This window comes from Terrapene carolina, unplaced genomic scaffold (assembly GCF_002925995.2).
Source record: "Terrapene carolina triunguis isolate 2854851 unplaced genomic scaffold, T_m_triunguis-2.0 Scaffold119, whole genome shotgun sequence".
Classification (NCBI taxonomy): Eukaryota; Metazoa; Chordata; order Testudines; family Emydidae; genus Terrapene; species Terrapene triunguis.
In genome coordinates, this window is record NW_020664470.1 from 328,420 (window position 1) to 348,634 (window position 20,215).

Below are 20,215 nucleotides of genomic sequence, written 5' to 3' on the forward strand. Positions count from 1 at the left end.
AGCTTGAAAACAACCCATAACTAAGATGTTAGCAAATGTAACCAATACAACATCTACCTGAGTCTGCAGAAAGCCTGATACTGTGAAAATGTTAACACCAGATGGGGAGTTAATACTACCACATGGATCAATTCTGGGAGATACAACCCAGTTTTATACAGATGTGGCACAACTTTTCCCCACTCTTTCTAGGAGTACCTCTGAAGTTGCCTGTCTCATGCTGGAGTAGGTGTTTTCTCTGGGTGGGTGTCTGTGACTGGGCCTTTCCCCACTCTTTGTTCCCTCACCATCCCTGTTATGTTATCTAGCCGCTGCAGACCTAATGTTTATATATTCATCAGCCAATTTCCCAGCTGGGTGCCCACCTCATACATTTCTGTCTATGAACCATGATCTCAAGATTTTAGACTATTTATTCAGTCTCCCTGACATACCTACAATCAGTGTGAAATAAACAGTTTTAAGGTGGCATACAGTATTGCACCTGCAGTCTAAAGTGCCTTTTATTTTCATGTTTGCAATCATAGAATTGCTGAAAGAAAGAAAGAAAGAAAGAAAGAAAGAAAGAAAGAAAGAAAGAAAGAAAGCCAGGTCATCCATCCCTATAAAAGTTGAAATTCAGATACAGAAAAATCTCTGCAACACTGAATTCCTCCAAAGTTCTGTCCCCAGTGGGAATGAATTTCTCCTTAACCATTAAAAGTTACACTCTGACAATTAATCATAGAATATTAGGGTTGGAAGGGACCTCAGGAGGTTATCTAGTCCAACCCGCTGCTCAAAGCAGGATCAATCCCCAGCTATATTTTTTTTTGCCCCTGATGCCTAAACAGCCCCATCAAGGATTGAGCTCATAACCCTGGGTTTAGCAGGCCAATGCTCAAACCACTGAGCAATCCCTCCTCACAAATTTTAATAATATATTGAGATATACCTATCTCATAGAGCTGGAAGGGACCTTGAAAGGTCATCGAGTCCAGCCCCCCACCTTCACTGGCAGGACTAAGTACTGATTTTTGCCCCAGATCCCTAAGTGGCTCCCTTAAGGATTGAATTCACAAATGTGGGTTTAGCAGGCCAATGCTCAAACCACTGAGCTATCCCTCCCCCCTTCCAATGGGGCAAAGAGCTAAGTACATGTCGACTGGATAGAAACTTTAGTCTTCCATTCAGTTCAGGTTCACCGGCAAATAAAATTGATTTTAAATTGTTTTGGGGGACATATCCCCAGCTGGTGTAAATCAGCAGTAGCTCCAGTGGAGTTAATGAGGCCGGATTCCCAACTGGTGAGAACTGACATAGCTTCATTGCTGTTTTAGGGCCAGATCCCCAGCTAATGTAAAACTAAGTAGCTCCATTGAAATCAAAGGGCCACATCTCCACTTGGTGTAAAAAGCCCTAACTCCTCGGAACTCAATGGAACTGTGTCAATTTACACCATTTTAGGACATTGCACTGAGCTTTTAGTGTTTGCCTCCGGCTACCTCTTAGTGACCAACATCAAACAGCCAGAGCGGCCTCAGCTGTGGGTTCCTCTGGTGGCTGCATCCCAAAAGCTGCTGACAAAATGCAGGAGAAAAAAAAATCTACTCTCCGAGAGCTGTTCATGTAGCAATAATGAAGGAACAGGCTATTCCAGGCCGGCTTGGGCTCTAGTGCCACTGGGCTCTGAGCTGTTGTAGGTCACATGTCTGCACTACCAATATATATTCTATTCTGCAATCCCCTTGAGATGCCACATAGGATTCAGCCCTGCCTTGTTTATAACCCAGGGTCCTTGCAGGGATGCTGCCATTCTGTGGGATCCAGGCTGGGTGCTCTTCCCCCTCTGTGAGGTTAGGGTCAGCTAGGGCAGCTTGTCAGGGTGGTTTGTTTCTGAGGTGAGATCAGATTCAGCTATTTAGCTCCAGCAAGTTATATCCTAGGCTATGACTGTGTCTGAATCCTGCACAGTTTCAGAGCTGGGAGGGGCTTCCAATCCCCAGTCCCATTTAGTCCTTCACATTTCAGCCACGCCTGCAAAAGAGGGGAGCACCCATCTGTGGAGTGGGTCCCTGTCTGCTAGGAACTGCAGAGAGACCCAGCAACTCAGTGAATATCATGAAGAGACTGGGAGACAGCAGCTTGATAACACAGTGATGAGGCATTATTGACATGTGCTCAGACAGACAATGACAAAAGAATCCTGGCAGTGGACTGTCCAATGCTTCAGAGGCTGGGAAACATTCCACAAAGACCAATACTGTAAGTCTGCTATTTCAATTAAATATGTTTGGGTGCTAATATACTGGAGCAGTGTAATACTAGAACTATGAGTTACAATTGGAACTCTTTGAAACTTTTACTATCATTTAATCAAATATATAGAACTGCTCATTTTTCAAGCATAAAAAATTCTATTTTCATTGAAATTGTAGAAACCAAGCCATTATTTTGTGAATTAAGAACCAAACAATTGCTGGTAAAAAATGCGTATAACTGAAAAAGTTTTTTGAAAAAAGAAAAAGATTTTTCCAATACATACATTGATTTTAAGGATAGCACAGACCTATCATTTTTTTTTTAATTTAAAGCTCACTTTTCCTTTGAAATAATTTAAACAGAAAATATCTGAATTCTCCAGATTGAAAACTAATATTTAAGCCAGTGGGCCAGCATTGATATTGTCCAATAACACCCTCTATTCCAATCACGCTTAGTGCTCTTTCAAAAAGATTGTTGCAGAATGGTAAAACTTAGTAAGCGGCAATGTTAATATCCTCAGAATATGTTTTAAACATAAAGGCATCTTTAAACTGAGGCACTGAGAGTTGAAGCCTCCAGCCAAAGCCTGTCTCAGCTCAATTACATAGAAGAGGGCAATGTGGCTAGACCCCAGATCTCCTGTTCTAGCACCGTATCCTCTGTTTCACACTGATGCCTGCTAACCGGAAATATTCTTAACAGGTGGACAGCACACAAACATAGTAAAACACAGCCTGTGTCTCAGAGAGCTTACAACTGAAGTAGACAGAACAGAGAAAGAGAGGGAGAGGAAATAGAGGTACAGGAAGGCCCAAGGTCACACAGCAAGTCCATGGAAGAACCAAGAATAGAAACCAAGTCTCCTGATTGCCACTGAACGGCAAAGGCCAGATATACGGTCACAGAGGGAAATGACACAACATAGAAGTAGCTGAGTGATGCTATTAGCCCCTCATCTCACAGCGATGGAAATGCAGCTGGGATTTGGTGCTACAGATCAGTTTTGGAAACAGGCAGCAGGCCATCTCTGTGGTGTTGCAGTGAATCCTTACAACTGAGCTGTGATTGGGGATGCTTTAAGAGTCCATGTCATATTTCCTCATAAACTGGAAATCAGGCAGCATTAGCTTTTTAATATATTACCTCCACATCCAAGTTTACATATTTCCCCAGTAAGGGAAATAGCTTGGCTAGATCATTGGGGTTGGATGTGCTTTGTTCCATCCATCACACAGCATTTTATCGAGCCACATCTTGAGCCAGATCTTCAAATGGTGTAAACTGATGCAACTCCATTGACATTAAGGGACCTATGCGAATTTACACTCATGTGTTAATTTGCCATTCCTAATCAATGGCAGTGACGAATGCTGTGCACCTTTCACACTCCTACAGTGAGATATTTGTGAGGGAAATCAGGGCCATACGCTCTGTCACTGTTACCCCGACCGTTGTCTTTGTTTTTCACTCCATGTTCATATCACAATGAACTGAGGAAGAAAATGTCCAACCAAACCACTGTGACCGAGTTCCTTCTCCTGGGATGCTCTGACATTCGGGAGCTGCAGATTTTACACTTCTTGGTGTTTCTAGTGATTTACCTGGCAGCCCTGATGGGGAATCTTCTGATCATCACAGCCATAGCCCTCGACCACCATCTTCACACCCCAAGTTTTCCTTTGAAATAATTTAAACGGAAAATATCTGAATGTTCCAGATTGGAAACTTTGATTTCAATCAGGTTGGGAATATTAACATTATCCAGTAATAGTAAAATTTGAACCCAAACACTCTATTGCAACTGTGTATATTTCTGTTTCAAAGGTACACTTATTGAATGGCAATACTGAGTAAGCAGCAAAGTTGGTATCCCACATCATATTTATTAAACATACTAATGCATCAGATGGGGAACAGTGAATTGAAGTCCACGCCAAAGCCTGTCTCTCTTAACCCTGCCCCAGGACATAGAGGAGGTGAATGGGATTAGAATCTAGATCTCCTGCTCTAGACCAGTATCCTCTGTCCCACTAAACAAATATGCTGCCGGCTAAACAAATATGCTGTAAATGGGGGCATCGAACATACACATAACAAGACCCAGCCCACCCCCCACAGAGCTCACAGTCCAAGCAGACAAGGCAGAGAAAGGGTGGGACGGGAAACAGAGGCACGGGGGGGGAGTGACAGGCCCAGGTCATAGAGCAGGTCAGTGGCAGAGCGAAGAATAGACCCCCAAGTCTCCTGATGGCCAGTGACCCACACAGACAGATAATGACAGAGGCAAAGAGGTAGCTGAGCGATGCTACTAGCCCATTGTTACACTTAGATTGAAGTGGGATCTTGTGTCACAAATCAATACGTATGCAGGCAGCAGGTCACCTATGTGGTAGTGCAGTTGAGTCACTAAAGACAAGCTCTCATACACGATGCTGAGCAAGTCTATGTCATATTTCCCCGGAGAGTGGATATCAGGCTGTGTTGGCATTTTAACAGAGCCTGCTTTTTGAATCAAGAGAGGATCCAGCTTGCCTAGAATGTTGCATTGGGTTGTACTTTCCTCCATCCTTCACATGGCATTTTATTAAGCCAAATCCTGGGGCAGATATTTAGATGGTGCAAACTGATGCAGCTCCATTGACTTTAAGGAAGCCGCGCCAATTTGCACGTGTGTGATAACTCACCACTCCTAGTTAATAACAGTGACGAGCACTGTGCATCGTTGACACTCACATCATGAGATATTACTGTGGGGAATCAGGGCCACTCCCTCTGTCACTGTAATCCCCACCACTGTCTTTGTACTTCTCTCCACAGCCATCACACAATGAAATGAGAAAGAAAATGTCCAACGAAACCATGGTGACCAAGTTCCTTCTCCTGGGATTCTCTGACGTTCAGGAACTGCAGATTTTGCACTTTGTGGTGTTTCTAGTGATTTACCTGGCAGGCCTGATGGGGAATCTTCTCATCATCACAGCCGTAGCCCTCAACCACCATCTTCACACCCCCATGTACTTCTTCCTGATAAATCTGTCCATTATAGACCTTGGCTACATCTCTGTCACTGTCCCCAAATCCATGGCCAACTCCCTCATGAACACCAGGTCAATTTCTTATCATGGATGTGTTGCCCAAGTCTTTCTCTTCGTAGTCTTCATTGCAGCTGATCTTGCCTTACTCACCATCATGGCATACGACCGATATGTCGCCATCTGCCAACCACTGCACTATGAGACAGTGATGAACAAGAGAGCTTGTGTCCAAATGGCAGCCAGTGCCTGGATTACTGGTAGTGTGTACTCTGCAGTGCACACTTGGAACACCTTCAGGTTGCCCTTCTGCCAGTCCAATGTCATCAACCAGTTCTTCTGTGAAATCCCCCAGCTACTCAAGCTCGCCTGCTCTGACTCATACCTCAGTGAAGTTGGACTTCTTGCTTTTAGTGTGTTTTTAAGCTTAAACTGCTTTGTTTTTATTATTGTGTCTTATGTGCAGATCTTCAAAGCAGTGATGAGAATCCCCTCTGAGCAGGGCCGGCATAAAGCCTTCTCCACCTGCCTCCCTCACCTCACTGTGGTCTCTTTGTTTCTTTGCACTGGCTTCTTTGAGTACCTGAAACCCACCTCCAGCTCAGCATCAAATATGGATCTCATGATGGGTGTTCTCTATTCTCTGGTGCCTCCAATGATGAATCCGATCATCTACAGCATGAGGAACAAGGAGATCAAAGCTGCATTAAAGAAACTGATTGTGTGGAGGTTATTCACCAAGAATTAAAATGTCCATCATTCGTACTTGATTGAGATTTCATTCTGAGCTTCTTTATGAATATAATCAACTGATGACAAAATTGTCTCCTTGAGAACATAGGGTGCAATCTGTTTATGAAATCATAAAATGCGGACTCACTCCACTGAAGTAAAATGAGTTAATTTAGAATTACACCAGTGTAAAAATGATCAGAATCTAAATATCGATCCATAAATGTACATACACACCTATCTATCTGCCTTATACTGCTAACACCACCTTGCTATCTAAGCATGTTGCACAGAATATCAATAGCCAAAGCTAAGTCACTAGTGGACTTCATGAACTTTCTGGTGCATCTCCTTTTTGGGGGGGATAAAATTTGTGATCGGGGTATGAGAGGTTTGGCTTGTTTGTTTGCTTGATTGTTTCTTTTTCATGTTGTTTCGTTTTATTTATTCATTGGTTGAGTTACTTCTTTGTTCCAGGTGACATTTGGGGGGTAGGAATTTGCATGGTGGAATATGTTTGATTAAATCTGGATATCCATTTATTCAATGTGTCAATGCCATAATGTCTTTGAAAGGCTTTTTTGGGTGACTTGGAGTTTTCCTTTCCTTAATGATGAAGAACACTGCTCTACAGCCAAAATGCTTCTGAAATAAATGTAGTCAAACTTTACTAATTCTGGGTCACTGAGAACGAAAATGATGCTTAAATTTGTTGATTGGCTCTAGTTTTCAAGATATGCTATTGGGTCAGTATATACGACCCTTGACTTGGGAATGGCGGAGGATAAGTGAGTTATAAAGGGAAGGGATCTCAATTTAAACCAGAAATGACTAAAATACATCTTTGACTGGATCTATGAATAAATCTATGACTGGGTTTAGACAGTACTTGCGTTTTAGGCAAAACAATGAATGATGCAATCTGAAGCTGGTATTGCGTCATACATGATATGAATTGCATCATGTTATTCCAAGAAGTCATGGATGATGCAATCATAACGAAGCTTACATCACTCTGCTGAACAAATTGCTCTATATCAGCTCTAGAAATCATACAGTGTCGTGCTCTCTTATTTGTCAGTGTTTGATTTTGCAAAGGGACACATTTCTGTTTAGCCAAAGTGAGCAGAGATGCCTCGTACTTGTGTGAACAGTGCAGATAACTTCTGCTATATTTGTGGTGAAGTGACTTTTGCATCACAAAAGCGCAGTATAACCACTATGGTTAAGAAAGCCTAACACCTTTATTTTGGCTGCAAAATTGGAGATCAGGACAAGAGGTGGGCCCCACACATATGCTGCAACACTTGTGCAACAAATCTTCGCCAGTGGTTGAACAGGAAAAGGAAATCTATGCCTTTTGCAGTGCCAATGATTTGGAGAGAGCCAACAGATCATACCAGCAATTGTTACTTCTCCATGGTGCCTCCAGTTGGGAAAGGTGTTTCAAAGAAGAAAAAGTGGACTGTGCATTATCCAAACATTCCATCAGCTATACGCCCAGTACCCCACGGAGAAGGACTGCCAGTTCCTGATGCACCAGAATCATTCTCACTTGAGTCAGACGAGGAAGAGGATGAAACTTAAGGTCCTGAACCATCAATGTCACAGGACCCACACTTTCTCCCATCCTCCTCCTCTGAACCACACCTCATAACACAAGGTGAACTGAATGACCTTGTCGGGGATTTGGTACTACTCAAGAGTAAGGCAGAGCTGTTGGGCTCCAGACTACAGCAGTGGAATCTCCTGGCAGGTGATGTTAGGGTTTCCATGTTCCGTGACCGTCAAAAGGATCTTGTCCCATTCTTCTTCATGGAAGGTGATCTTGTAGCCTGCAACAACATCGATGGTGTGATGGCAGCCCTCAACATCATTCACGATCCAGATGAGTGGAGACTGTTCATTAATTCATCGAAGAGGAGTCTTAAAGCTGTTTTACTGCATAATGGCAATGTTTTGCCATCAATTCCAGTTGGTCATGCAGTCCATATGAAGGAAACCTATGACAACATGAAACAACTTTTGAGGTGCATAAACTATGACCAACATCAGTGGCAGCTTTGTGGCGATTTGAAGGTTGTTGCTCTCTTGCTTGGTCTGCAGACTGGATACATAAAGTACTGCTGCGAATGGGATAGTCATGCAAAAGATTCGCACTACATCAAGAAAGATTGGCCACTCCAACAGTCATTGGAGCCTGGGAGGAAAAGTGTTCAGCATCCACCACCTATTGAATCAAGGAAGATTTTGTTACCACCCTTACACATCAAGCTGGGTCTGATGAAGAACTTTGTCAAGGCCATTGACAAAACACAAGCAGCTTTCAAGTACCTCCATTGAAAATTTCCAAGGTTAAGTGAAGCTAAGATAAAGGAAGATGTCTTTGTTGGTCCTCAGATTCGTGAACTTCTTCGAGATGATGCATTTGACCATGCACTGCGTGGCAAGGAAAAGACGGCATGGAAAGCCTTCCAGTTAGTGACAATAAATTTTCTCGGAAACAACAAGGCAGACAACTACAGGTTGTTGGTGGAAAACCTCCTCAAGGTATACAAAAGCCTTGGTTGCAACATGTCACTAAAGATACATTTTTTGCACTCTCATCTAGATTTTTTTCCACCGGACTGCGGAGCAGTGAGCGACGAGCACGGCGAGCGATATCACCAGGACATTGCAACAATGGAGAAACGCTATCAGGGCAAGTGGAACCCATCAATGCTTGCAGACTATTGCTGGACAGTGACAAGAGATGCTCCATTTAATCAATACAAGAGACAAGCCAAGAAGCGCCGAGTAGACACTGAATAGGACTAAACTATGTACATAATAGTTTTTTGCCTTTTGTTTCATAATAAATTTTAATTATATAACCCTTTTGCTGATTTTTAAAGTGTTACATAAACAGGACAGGTGAAATATTATCATGTAAAGCAGGCCTGCACAACATGCGGCCCGGGTGCCGCATGCGGCCCTTGTGGGCTCACTGTGCGGCCCGCGGGGGGTGAGTAGGCAAGCAGCGGGTGAGGGATGGGGGCTGAGGAGGCGAGCGAGCGGGCAGTGGCAGGGGGTAAGTAGGCGTGGGGGCAGTGGGGGCAGGTGAGCCGGCGGTGGGGGGAAAGGGGGGCTGAGGAGGCAAGCAGGCGGGCAGTGGCGGGGGGTGAGTAGGCAAGCCGGGGGGCTGAGGAGGTGAGCAGGGGGGCAGTGACGGGGGGGCAGGTGAGCCGGCGGCGGGGGAGGAGGCGGCTGTGGAGGCGAGCGGGCAGGCAGTGGCAGTGGGGCAGGGAGCCGGCGGCTGAGGCGGCGAGCGGGCAGGCAGTGGCAGGGGGGCAGGTGAGCCGGCGGCTGAGGAGGCGAGCGGGCAGGCAGTGGCAGGGGGGCAGGTGAGCCGGCGGCTGAGGAGGGGAGCTGAGGAGGCGAGGGGGCAGAGGGGGGGGGGGGGGGGGTGAGCCAGGGGCGGGGGTGGGGGGCTGAGGAGGCAAGGGGTGAGTTGGTGGCTGACCTGTTCTACTGATCTGGTCTGGCTCCCATCCCCCCTCCAAGGGTTACAGCTGTCTGGAGGTTCCTGCCTTCCATGCCTTCCTCATTCACACCTCATTCATTCAACAGGGCAATTGATTACAAAGTGGGGGGAAGATCTTATTCTACTTCTAGCAAAAAGACAGTTTTCTTTTACCTTAATTATACTACCTTAGGGGCCCGCTATAACATATTACCAAGGTTCAAGAACGCTGTTTCGATGGGGCAGCGCTAGGGAAGGAGGGTTTGTTTCCGTGGGGTGGGCGGCACTGGGGGAGGGTTGTTTCAGGGGGGCTGGGCAGCGCTGGGGGGGTTGTTGTGTTTCAAGGGGAGTGGGTGGCGCTGGGGAGGGGTTCGGCAGTGCTGGAGGGGAGTTCGGCCCTCAGCTGTTTTCTTTGGAGTAATATGGCCCTCGCCCCTTTACAAGTTGTGCAGGCCTGATGTAAAGCAACCATAAACACATGAAAAGATCTAAGTTTACAATTTATGATTAAAACTCTACTATCTACACAATATACATAGACATAAAATGTAAAAACTTAAATATCTTAGAAACAGTAGCCAATCAGTTGTTTTAATTGTCATATTTGAATTCAGCACATCAAAATATATAATAAATAGCACATTTTATCTCTGAAGCAGACGACTTCTCAAAAATTGTAGACCAGTGGAATTAAAAAAAGTTTCTGTAGGTGTGTGAATAGCTGAGTTCCTGTTTAAATGATTATTTTAATGCTGATGGGATTTTATTGTCTTATTTATGATGTGATAGGGCACCTACTCCTTATAAAAGATGTATATTATCTTTTTTATTTAAATAAATAAATACTGTATTGCTATGCTGAAAAGACATTTTGGAAGAGAAAGTGTCAAGGCTCCTTCCCCACTCTGAACTTTAGGGTACAGATGTGGGGGCCTGCATGAAAACTTCTAAGTTTAACTACCAGCTTAGATCTGGTCCGCTGCCACCACTCCCAATGTGCTAATTCCCTTCCCTGGGTAGCCTTGGGAGACTCTTCACCAATTCCCTGGTGAATACAGATCCAACCCCCTTGGATCTTAAAACAAGTAGAAATTAACCATCCCCCCTCCTTTCTCCCACCAACTCCTGGTGGATCCAGATCCAACCTCCTTGGATCTAAAAACAAGGAAAAATCAATCAGGTATTAAGAAAAAAGGCTTTTAATTAAAGAAAAGAAAGGTAAAAGAAAACCCTCTGAGAACAGAGTGCAAACACAGAGGATGTTCCCCTGGGCAAATCCTTAGTTACACACAAAAAAAAATACCCAAATACCCAATTTGACTATTCCTCTAATTGCATAAGACAGGTTACAAAGAAATAAACATAAACCTATTTATTTCCTTCACTAATACTCACTACTTAATAAGAGGCTGAATTCTGGAGCTTTCCCACTCCAGTCCAAAGTGAAAACTCAACAGACAAAGTGAACTTTTCTCCTTCCCTTTGAACCACCTTGTCCTCCCATTGGTTCCTCTGGTCAGGTGTCAGCTAGGCTAGGTGAACTTCTTAACCCTTTACAGGTAAAAGAGGCATTAACTGTTAACTATCTGTTTATGACAGAAAACTATTTCAATATTTCCTAAAGACAAACTGAGTCTGGGTAATAAAAATAAATGTTTATCCTACCAAACAACTGCAGTGATCGAATTGGAATCGCTCATATTTTTTCTTATGTTACGCTTTGTTCCTACTGTGGTAAATAAACTTACTACTGGTCACAGCTCCTGTGGGAAGAACTGCAGGTACCAAGCACAGTGGGAGAAATAACGGTGGGTGCACAAATTGCTATAGCCTGGGACGCAATTTGAAGGGAGAATCACGTCATTGAACTCTAAGGGTACGTCTACACTACGAGCTTAATTCGAATTTAGATAATTCGAATTTGGGAAACAGATTGTATTAATTCGATTGTGCGTGGCCACACTAAGCACATTAATTCGGTTTTTAACCACATTAATTCGGTGGTGTGCGGCCACACTACCCCATTGATTTTAACCACATTAATTCTGTGGTGTGCGGCCACACTAACCCTAATTCGAATTAACAAAATCGATTTTGGCGCTACTCCGCTCGTCGAGGTGGAGTACAGAAATCGATTTTAAGAGCCCTTTAATTCGAATTAAATGGCTCCGTTGTGTGGACGGGTGAAGGGTTAATTCGAATTAACGCTGCTAAATCCGAATTAACCCCGTAGTGTAGACCAGGCCTAAGAGAGGGACAGGCGCAAGACGGAGACATGGGGTGTGCACTCAAAGACCAGAGCAGAAAGCAGAGTTTATTCTAACCCTATAACCATTTAGCCATTTGCTTCAAAGGGTAGATTGGGATTTGGCCAATGGTCTCTCATCCACAGGAGGATCCAATTGTGTCTAGATCACAGAAGTAGGCTGCATTATTATTGTTATTATTATTTATGATTTATTAAACCATGTTTGTGCATGGTTGTGTATACTGCATATGTATTTAAAACTCAGCTCCTTTGAATATTCTGAACTAAGGTACTTATCTTGAAAAACTCATAAGCCAGTGCTTAACGTTAAATATGAATCATAGCATCATAGAATATCAGAGTTAGAAGAGACCTCAGGAGTCCAATCCCCTGCTCAAAGCAGGACCAACACCAACTAAATCATCCCAGGAAGGGCTTTGTCAAGCTGGGCCCTAAAAAGCTCTAAGGAAGGAGATTCCACCACCTCCCTAGGTAACCCATTCCAGTACTTCACCACCCTCCTAGTGAAATAGTGTTTCCTAATATCGAAACTAGACCTCCCCCACTGCAACTTGAGACCATTGCTCCTTGGTCTGTCATCTGCCACCACTGAGAATAGCTAGCTCCATCCTCTTTGAAACCTCCCTTCAGGTAGTTGAAGACAGCTATCAAATCCCCCTCATTCTTCTCTTCTCCAGACTAAATAACCCCAGTTCCCTCAGCCTTTCCTCATAAGCCATGTGTCCCAGCCCCCTAATCCTTTTTGTTGCTCTCTGCTGGACTCTCTCCAATTTGTCCACATCCCTTCTGTAGTAGGGGGACCCAAATTGGACACAATACTCCAGGTGTGGCCTCACCAGTGCCAAATACAGGGGGAAAGTCACTTCCCTCGATCTGCTTCAATGCTCCTACTAATACAGCCCAATATGCCATTGGCCTTCTTGGCAACAAGGGCACACTGCTGACTCATATCCAGCTTCTGGTCCACTGTAATCCCGAGGTCCTTTTCTACAGAACTGCAGTTTAGCCAATTGTTCCACAGCCTGTAGTAGTGCATGGGATTCTTCCATCCTAAGTGCAGGACTCTGCACTTGTCCTTGTTTAACCTCATCAGATTTCTTTTGGCACAATCCTCCAACTTGTCTAGGTCACTCTGGATCCTATCCCTACTCTCCAGTGTATCTTCCTCTCTCCCCAGCTTAGTGTCATCTGCGAACTTCCTGAGGGTGCAATTCATCCCATCATCCAGATCATTAATAAAGATGTTGAACAAAACCGGCCCCAGAACCGACCCCTGGGGCACTGCACTTGATAATGGCTGCCAACTAGACATCAAGCCATTGATGACTACACCTTGAGCCCAACAATCTAGCCAGCTTTCTATGCACCATACAGTCCATTCATCTAATCCATACTTTTTTAACTTGCTGACAAGAATACTGTGGGAGACTGTATCAAAAGCTTTCCTAAAGTCAAGATATATCACATCCACCGCTTTCTCCATATCCACAGAGCCAGTTATCTCATCATAGAAGGCAATCAGGTTGGTGAGGCATGATTTGCCCTTGGGGAATCCATGTTGACTGTTCCTGATCACCTTCCTCTCCTCCAAGTGCTTCAAAATGTATTCCTTGAGTACCTGCTCCATGATTTTGTTGGGAACTTAAGTGAGGCTGACCAGTCTGAAGTTCCCCGGTTTCTCTTCCTTCCCTTTTTTAAAGATGGGCATAAATTTGCTTTTTTCCTGTCATCCGGGACCTCCTCTGATCACCACAAATTTTCAAAGCTAATGGCCAATGGTTCTGCAATCACATCAGCCAACTCCCTCAGCACCTTTGGATGCATTAGATCTGGACCCATGGACTTGTGCATGTCCAGCTTTTCTAAATAGTCCTTAATATGTTCTTTCACCACTGAGGGCTGCTCACCTCCTCCCCATTCTGTGTTGCCCAGTGCAGCAGTCTGGGAGCTGACCTGGTATGTGAAGAACAAGGCAAAAAAAAAATTGAGTACTTCAGCTTTTTCCACATCCTCAGTCACTATGTTGCCTCCCCCATTCAGTAAGGGTCCCACACTTTCCCTGACCACCTTCTTGTTGCTAACATACCTGTAGAAACCCTTCTTGTTACCCTTCAAATCCCTTGCTAGCTGCAACTCCAATTGTGCCTTGGCCTTCCTGATTACAGCCCTGCATGCTCTAGCAATATTCCTCCAAATTCCTCCAAAGTCAGCTGTCCAAATTCCACTTCTTATAAGCTTCCTTTTTTAATTTAAGGTCACCGAAGATTTCACTGTTAAGCCAAGCTCGTCGCCTGCCATATTTTCTATTCTGTCTGCACATTCGGATGGGTTATTCCTGCAGCCTCAATAAGGATTCTTTAAAATAAAGCCAGCTCTCCTGGACTCATTTCCCCCTCATGTTATTCTCCCAGGGGATCCTGCCCATCGGTTCCCTAATGGAGTCAAAATCTGTTTTTCTGAAGTCCAGGGTCCATATTCTGCTGCTCTCCTTTCTTCCTTGTGTCAGGATCCTGAACTCGACCATCTCATGGTCACTGCCTCCCAGGTTCTTTCAGCTCCATCTCTTTTTCTTTTACTTGGAGCAGTCTATGATGTTTCCTTTCATTTTCTTCTGCTTCTAGTCTGGCCAGTACTAGTTTGTTAGCTACGTCCCTGGTACTCATTTTCCTGTTTTCTTGTGCTGGGTCACACCCCCTCTGCAGTTCACTGAAACTGGGATGCACTCAGCTCAGGCTGCTCAGGTAACAGAGACTTTCTAACTAGCTATCCCCGAGAGGTAGAAAGAAAAAAAAACAATTCAGCTTGTAAATTCCTTTTGCCAGCTGTTTGCTCACTGCTTGAATCCTTCTCTTAACAAAGACCCTTGTTAAAAAAACGTAACACCTCTGCCTTCAGGCAAGGAGAGATAAGATATGCATATACCTTCAGCTCTGCTTTCTAAGCAGCTAGAAAGGAGAAAAAAATCGTACTGGCTTTTGGTTTAAAATGATCCCACCGCTCTGCCACCGTATCAAGGCTGCTTCCCCACTCTGAACTTTAGGGTTCAAATGTGGGGGCCTGCATGAAAACCTCTAAGCTTAACTACCAGCTTAGATCTGATCCACTGCCACCACTCCCAAAGTGCTAATTCCCTTCCCTGGGTAGCCTTGAGAGACTCTTCACCAGTTCCCTGGTGAATACAGATCCAAACCCCTTGGATCTAAAAACAAGGAAAAATCAATCAGGTTCTTAAAAAGAAGGCTTTTAATTAAAGAAAAAGGTAAAAATCATCTCTGTAAAATCAGGATGGAAAATAACTTTACAGGGTAATCAAACTTAAAGAGTCCAGAGGACCCCCCTCTAGCCTTAGGTTCAAAGTTACAGCAAACAGAGATAAACACTCTAGCAAAAAGGTACATTTACAAGTTGAGAAAACAAAGATAAAAACTAACACGCCTTGCCTGGCTGTTTACTTACAAGTTGGAAATATGAGAGACTTGTTCAGAAAGATTTGGAGAACCTGGATTGATGTCTGGTCCCTCTCAGTCCCAAGAGCGAACAACCCCCAAAACAAAGAGCACAAACAAAAGCTTTCCCCCCCCCAAGATTTGAAAGTATCTTGTCCCCTTATTGGTCCTTTGGGTCAGGTGTCAGCCAGGTTACCTGAGCTTCTTAACTCTTTACAGGTAAAATGATTTTGGAGTTTCTGGCCAGGAGGGATTTTATAGTACTGTACACAGGAGGGCTGTTACCCTTCTCTTTATAGTTATGACAGGGTGTCTGACCCAGATGTTCTTCTTCCACTTCATCGGGGGCACTGTGGTCTTCTTCCTAGTAGTGATGGCAGCTGATCGGTATGTGGCCATCTATAAGCCATTGCACTACCTGTCTATCATGAACAGAAGTATGTGCATGGGGCTGGTGGCAGGGGCATGGCTGGGTGGCTTTGTCCATTCCATTGTCCAGCTTGCACTGATCATCCAACTGTCCTTCTGTGGACCCAACACACTAGACAGTTTCTACTGAGATGTCCCCCAAGTCATCAAACTGGCCTGCACAGACACGTATGTGATGGAGTTTCTGATGGTCTCCAACAATGGGCTGGTCACCACCGGAGCCTTCATCGCATTGCTCATATCGTACACCATCCTCCTGGTCAAGATAAGGACACATGTCATGGAAGGGAAACACAAAGCCCTGTCCACCTGCGCAGCTCAGATCACAGTGGTGAGTTTGCATTTTGGGCCTTGTGTCTTCATCTATGACCGGCCTTTCCAGAAATTGACAGTGGACAAGGCAATGTCTGTGCTGTACACAGTGGTCATTCCAATGCTGAACCCAATGATCTACATCCTGAGGAACACTGAGATGAAAAGTGCCATCAAGAGATTAATGGGAAGGTTCCTGTGCTCAAGGAGGAAAGCAAACTTCTAACAGATTTGTGTTGCAGGCCAATTGTGTGTTTTGCCTTTCTAAATACTTCCAAGCTTTCCTAGGTATCTGGATGCTCAAATCCCGTTAATTTTCATGGGATTTAGGCATGTTTAATCCCTTAGGCAGCTTTGAGAATCCAAACCTTCAATCTGAAATTATATTTATTTTAATTTCAGGAGAAGACTGACATGAAAGAACCTGATTATAGGCTTTATGACAGGGGTGGGCAAACTTTTTGGCCCAAGAGCCACACTGGGGTTGTGAAATGGTATGGAGGGCCGAGTAGGGAAACCTGTGCCTCCCCAAGCAGCCTGGTCCCCGCCCCCTCCCACTTCCCACCCCCTGACTGCCCCCCTCAGAACTCCCCCATCCAACCACCCCTGCTCCTTGTCTCCTGACCTCCCACTCCCAGACCCCACCCCCTATCCAACCCCCACGCTCACTGTCTCCTGACTGTCCCCCCCAGAACCTCCACCTCATCCAACCAGACCCTGTCCCCTGAGTGCCCCGTGGGATCTCCTGCCCCTTACCCAACCCCCTCCCCCCCACTCCTCTTCCCCTTTCCATGCTGCTCAGAGTGACAGGACAGGCTTATTGGAAAGCTTGGGAGGTGGGCAGGCGCAAGCCATGCTGCCAGGGTTACGAGTTCAATCCTTGAAAAGACCACTTAGGAAACTGGGGTAAAAATCTGTCTGGGGATTGGTCCTGCTTTGAGCAGTGGGTTGGACTAGATGACCTCCTGTGGTCCCTTCTAACCTTATGATTAGTTTGATAGCATCCTGTCTGGCAAGAAATCACTTCTCAATAGTTGTGGTTGTGAAACCCTCATTTCTAATTCAGGTAGTGGGATATAACTGGTTAGAGAATTATGTTACAATATGTTAGGATTGGTTAGATAGATTTCAGTAAAATGATTGGTTAAGGTATAGCTGAGAATATTACTATATAAATTAGGCGCAAACAGGAAGTAAGTTGGGATTCGGAAAAAAGGAACTTGGATTTAAGCTTGCTGGAAGTTCACTCCAATAGACATCGAATTGTTTGCATCTTCAGACTTCGGGTATTGTTGTTCTCTGTTCACACAAGAAGGACCAGGGAAGTGGGAGGGTGAAGGAATAAGTCCTTTAAGATTTCTCAAAACATTGGATGATCCTTTCACACCCTTTCACATCCTTTTTCACTCTGACCACCAGAACTCCAAGAAAGGGTGTGATTCTATGTAAGAGATGATACAAAATATCAGCTTAATTTCACGCTACTGCTGTCTTTTTATGTAATTTGGAGGCTTTGTATCTTTACTAAATGTTCTAATAAAATTGTTTAAAGTTTTCCTTTGCCCTCAGTGCATCATCATTCTACATATTGGGGTTCCCAACCAGACGATTAGACAATCAGACCTTCTTTTTATCAAAGGTCATTAAATACCACCCAATGACCTCTATGTTAACCACACCTCCCAGAATTTACAGAAAGCTTGAGACAATAGCTCTGAGAGGGGAAACTGCTTTGGGTTTGACTGATGCAGCTACATCTGCCTGAATGTGCAGAGACCCTGAACCAGTCACAAAGATAACTACATAAGGTTGTGGGGCAGGCTGCTGCTCCAGGATTGCTCTCACCATTGGGAGACAGATGGGACAATGCTGGGAGATAGAACCCAGTCTTTTACAAATGTGGCATCACTTCTCCCCACTCTCTCCTGGGGTGCCTCTAAGGTGGCCCGCCTCCTGCTGGAGTAGGTCCTTCCTCTGGCTGGGTGTCTCAAACTGGGCATTTTCCTGGTCTCTGATCCCTCACCATCACTGTCATTTTACCTAGGGGCCCCATACCTAGTGTCTATATATTTATCAGCCAATTTACCAGCAGGGATCACATCTCACAGATTTCTGTCTATGAACTATATGTTGAGATTTTTGAATATTTTATGTTTATTAAAATGAGATAGAGGTTCTAAGCAAAGAGAATCTCATATAGTGGAACAAACATAAAACTAGGCATCATGGTGCAGATACTGAGGTCACGTCAACTGGAATATCTCCATACCACTATGCTAATTTACAGCATCAAGAGATCTGGTCTCATTGACTCTAACTGCATTATGGCACATTTATGCAAGGTTTGTGTGGGGGTGGTGCGTTTATTTGACTCCCTTAACTCCAATGAAGCTACAATTGATTTACACCAGATGAGGATCTAACCCTTAGTAATTGTTCAGTCTCTCTGTCATACCTACAATCAGTGTGAAATAAACATTTTTAAGATGTCATATAGCATTGCACCTGCAGCCTAATGAGTCTTTTATTTTAGTGATATCTGCAGGAAGAAAACATATAATTGCTGAGAAAGAAAGAAAGAAAGAAAGAAAGAAAGAAAGAAAGAAAGAAGTGGTTCCATTCATCCAAATGGATACGGAAAATCAGATACAGAAAATCAAAGCAACACTGAATTCCTCCAAAGTTCTCTCCCCAGTCAGAAAGAAATGCTCCTTAGCCATTAAAAGTTCCATTCTTGAAATTAATCCCATGGGGCAAAGAATTAAGAATGTGCAGACTGGTTAGGAACTTCTGTCTCCTCTTCAGATTCACAGGCAAAAAATATGTATTTGAAACTGAAGAATGGGCCAGATCGCCAGCTGGTGTAAATCATCAGTAGCTCCAATGGAGTTAATGAAGCCTAATTCCCCAGCTGTCGAAAACTATATAGTCCATAAGCATCTCATCCACAGCTGGTGTAAATCATAGTAGCTCTGTGGAATCAGAGGGTCACATCTCCACTTGGCGTAAACAGCCCTAACTACTCAGAAAGAAATGGAACTGTATCAATTTACACCAGTTTAGGACGTAGCTAGGAGCTTCTAGTGTTTGCCTCTGGCTGCTTCTTAGTGACCAACATCAAACAGCCAGGGCAGCCTGACCTGTGGGTTCCTCTGGTGGCTGTATCCCAAGAGCTGCTGATGAAATGCAGGAGAAAAACATCTCTGCTCTCTGAGAGCTGTTTATGTGGTGTTAATGAAGGAACAGGCTATTCCAGGCCAGCTGGGGCTCTGGTGCCACTGGGCTCTGAGCTATTGTAGGTCACATGTCTGTGCTTCAAATACATATTTTATTCTGCAAGCTCCTTGGGATGTCACTTGTCATTCAGCCCTGCCTTGTTTCTGGCCAAAAGTCCTTCCAGGGATGCTGCCATCATATGAGATACAGGGTGGCTCATTTCCTCCTCTGGCGTGGGGGTTAGGTTTGGTTAGGGCTGGTTATCAGGGTGGTTTCTTCCTGAGGTGAGATCAGAGCTGGGCTCACTGCCCTGGAGACCAGATTCAGCTATTTAACCCCAGGGCAGGTACATCCTGGGCTGTGATCATATCTGAATCCCACACAACCCAGGATCAGCTCTAGAGTTTGAAGGGGCTTTCAATCCCCCATCCTAATTAGTCCTTCACCTCTCAACCAAGCCTGCCCCAGGAGGGGAGCAGGGAGTGGTCGTCTGTGGAGTGCATCCCTGTCTGTCGGGAACTGCAGAGACCCAGAATATGGTGAAGAAGCAGGGAAACAGCTGCTGGATAACACAGTGGTGGGGACATTATTGAGAGATATAGAGATAGACAATGACTGTCAAATGCTTCTCAGGCTGGGAAACATTCCACAAAGACCAACACTGTAAGTTTACTATTTCCGTTAATATGTTTGGGTTTTAATATACTGGAGGAAATGTAATAATAGAAGTATGAATTACATTGAAACTCTAAGACTTTTACAATCATTTAATAAAACATCTAGAGCTCATTTTTTCTTAGCAGAAAAAAATCAATTTTTATAGAAATTGTGAAACCTAAACATTTTTTGGTTTTCTGCATCGAGCACCAAACAATTGCTGTTAAAAGCTACTGAAATCTGGAAAAAAATCACTGATTTTTTTGAAAAAAAAAAGTTTTGATTTTGCCAATACATATGTTGTTTTTATGGATAGCAAAGAGTTCCCAGGAAAATGTTTTCAATTGAAAAACCATTTTTCCTTTGGAATAATTTA

At 44.2% G+C, this 20,215-nt stretch overlaps 1 protein-coding gene and 1 pseudogene across 1 annotated transcript; both read left to right on the top strand.

The window, feature by feature from the left end:
* Positions 1-5,088: 5,088 nt before the first annotated feature.
* On the top strand, positions 5,089-6,024 carry LOC112122943 (olfactory receptor 14A16-like). Its single transcript, XM_024221644.2, has one exon. The coding sequence runs from the start codon at positions 5,089-5,091 to the stop codon at positions 6,022-6,024; it is 936 nt and encodes a 311-aa protein (XP_024077412.2).
* A 9,502-nt stretch (positions 6,025-15,526) lies between these two features.
* LOC113406680 lies at positions 15,527-16,192 on the top strand (annotated as a pseudogene).
* The last annotated feature ends 4,023 nt before the right edge of the window (positions 16,193-20,215 follow it).

Excerpts from the sequence above, each read along its gene's own strand:
- LOC112122943 (XM_024221644.2), top strand. The coding sequence starts at position 5,089 with ATGTCCAACGAAACCATGGTGACCAAGTTCCTTCTCCTGGGATTCTCT.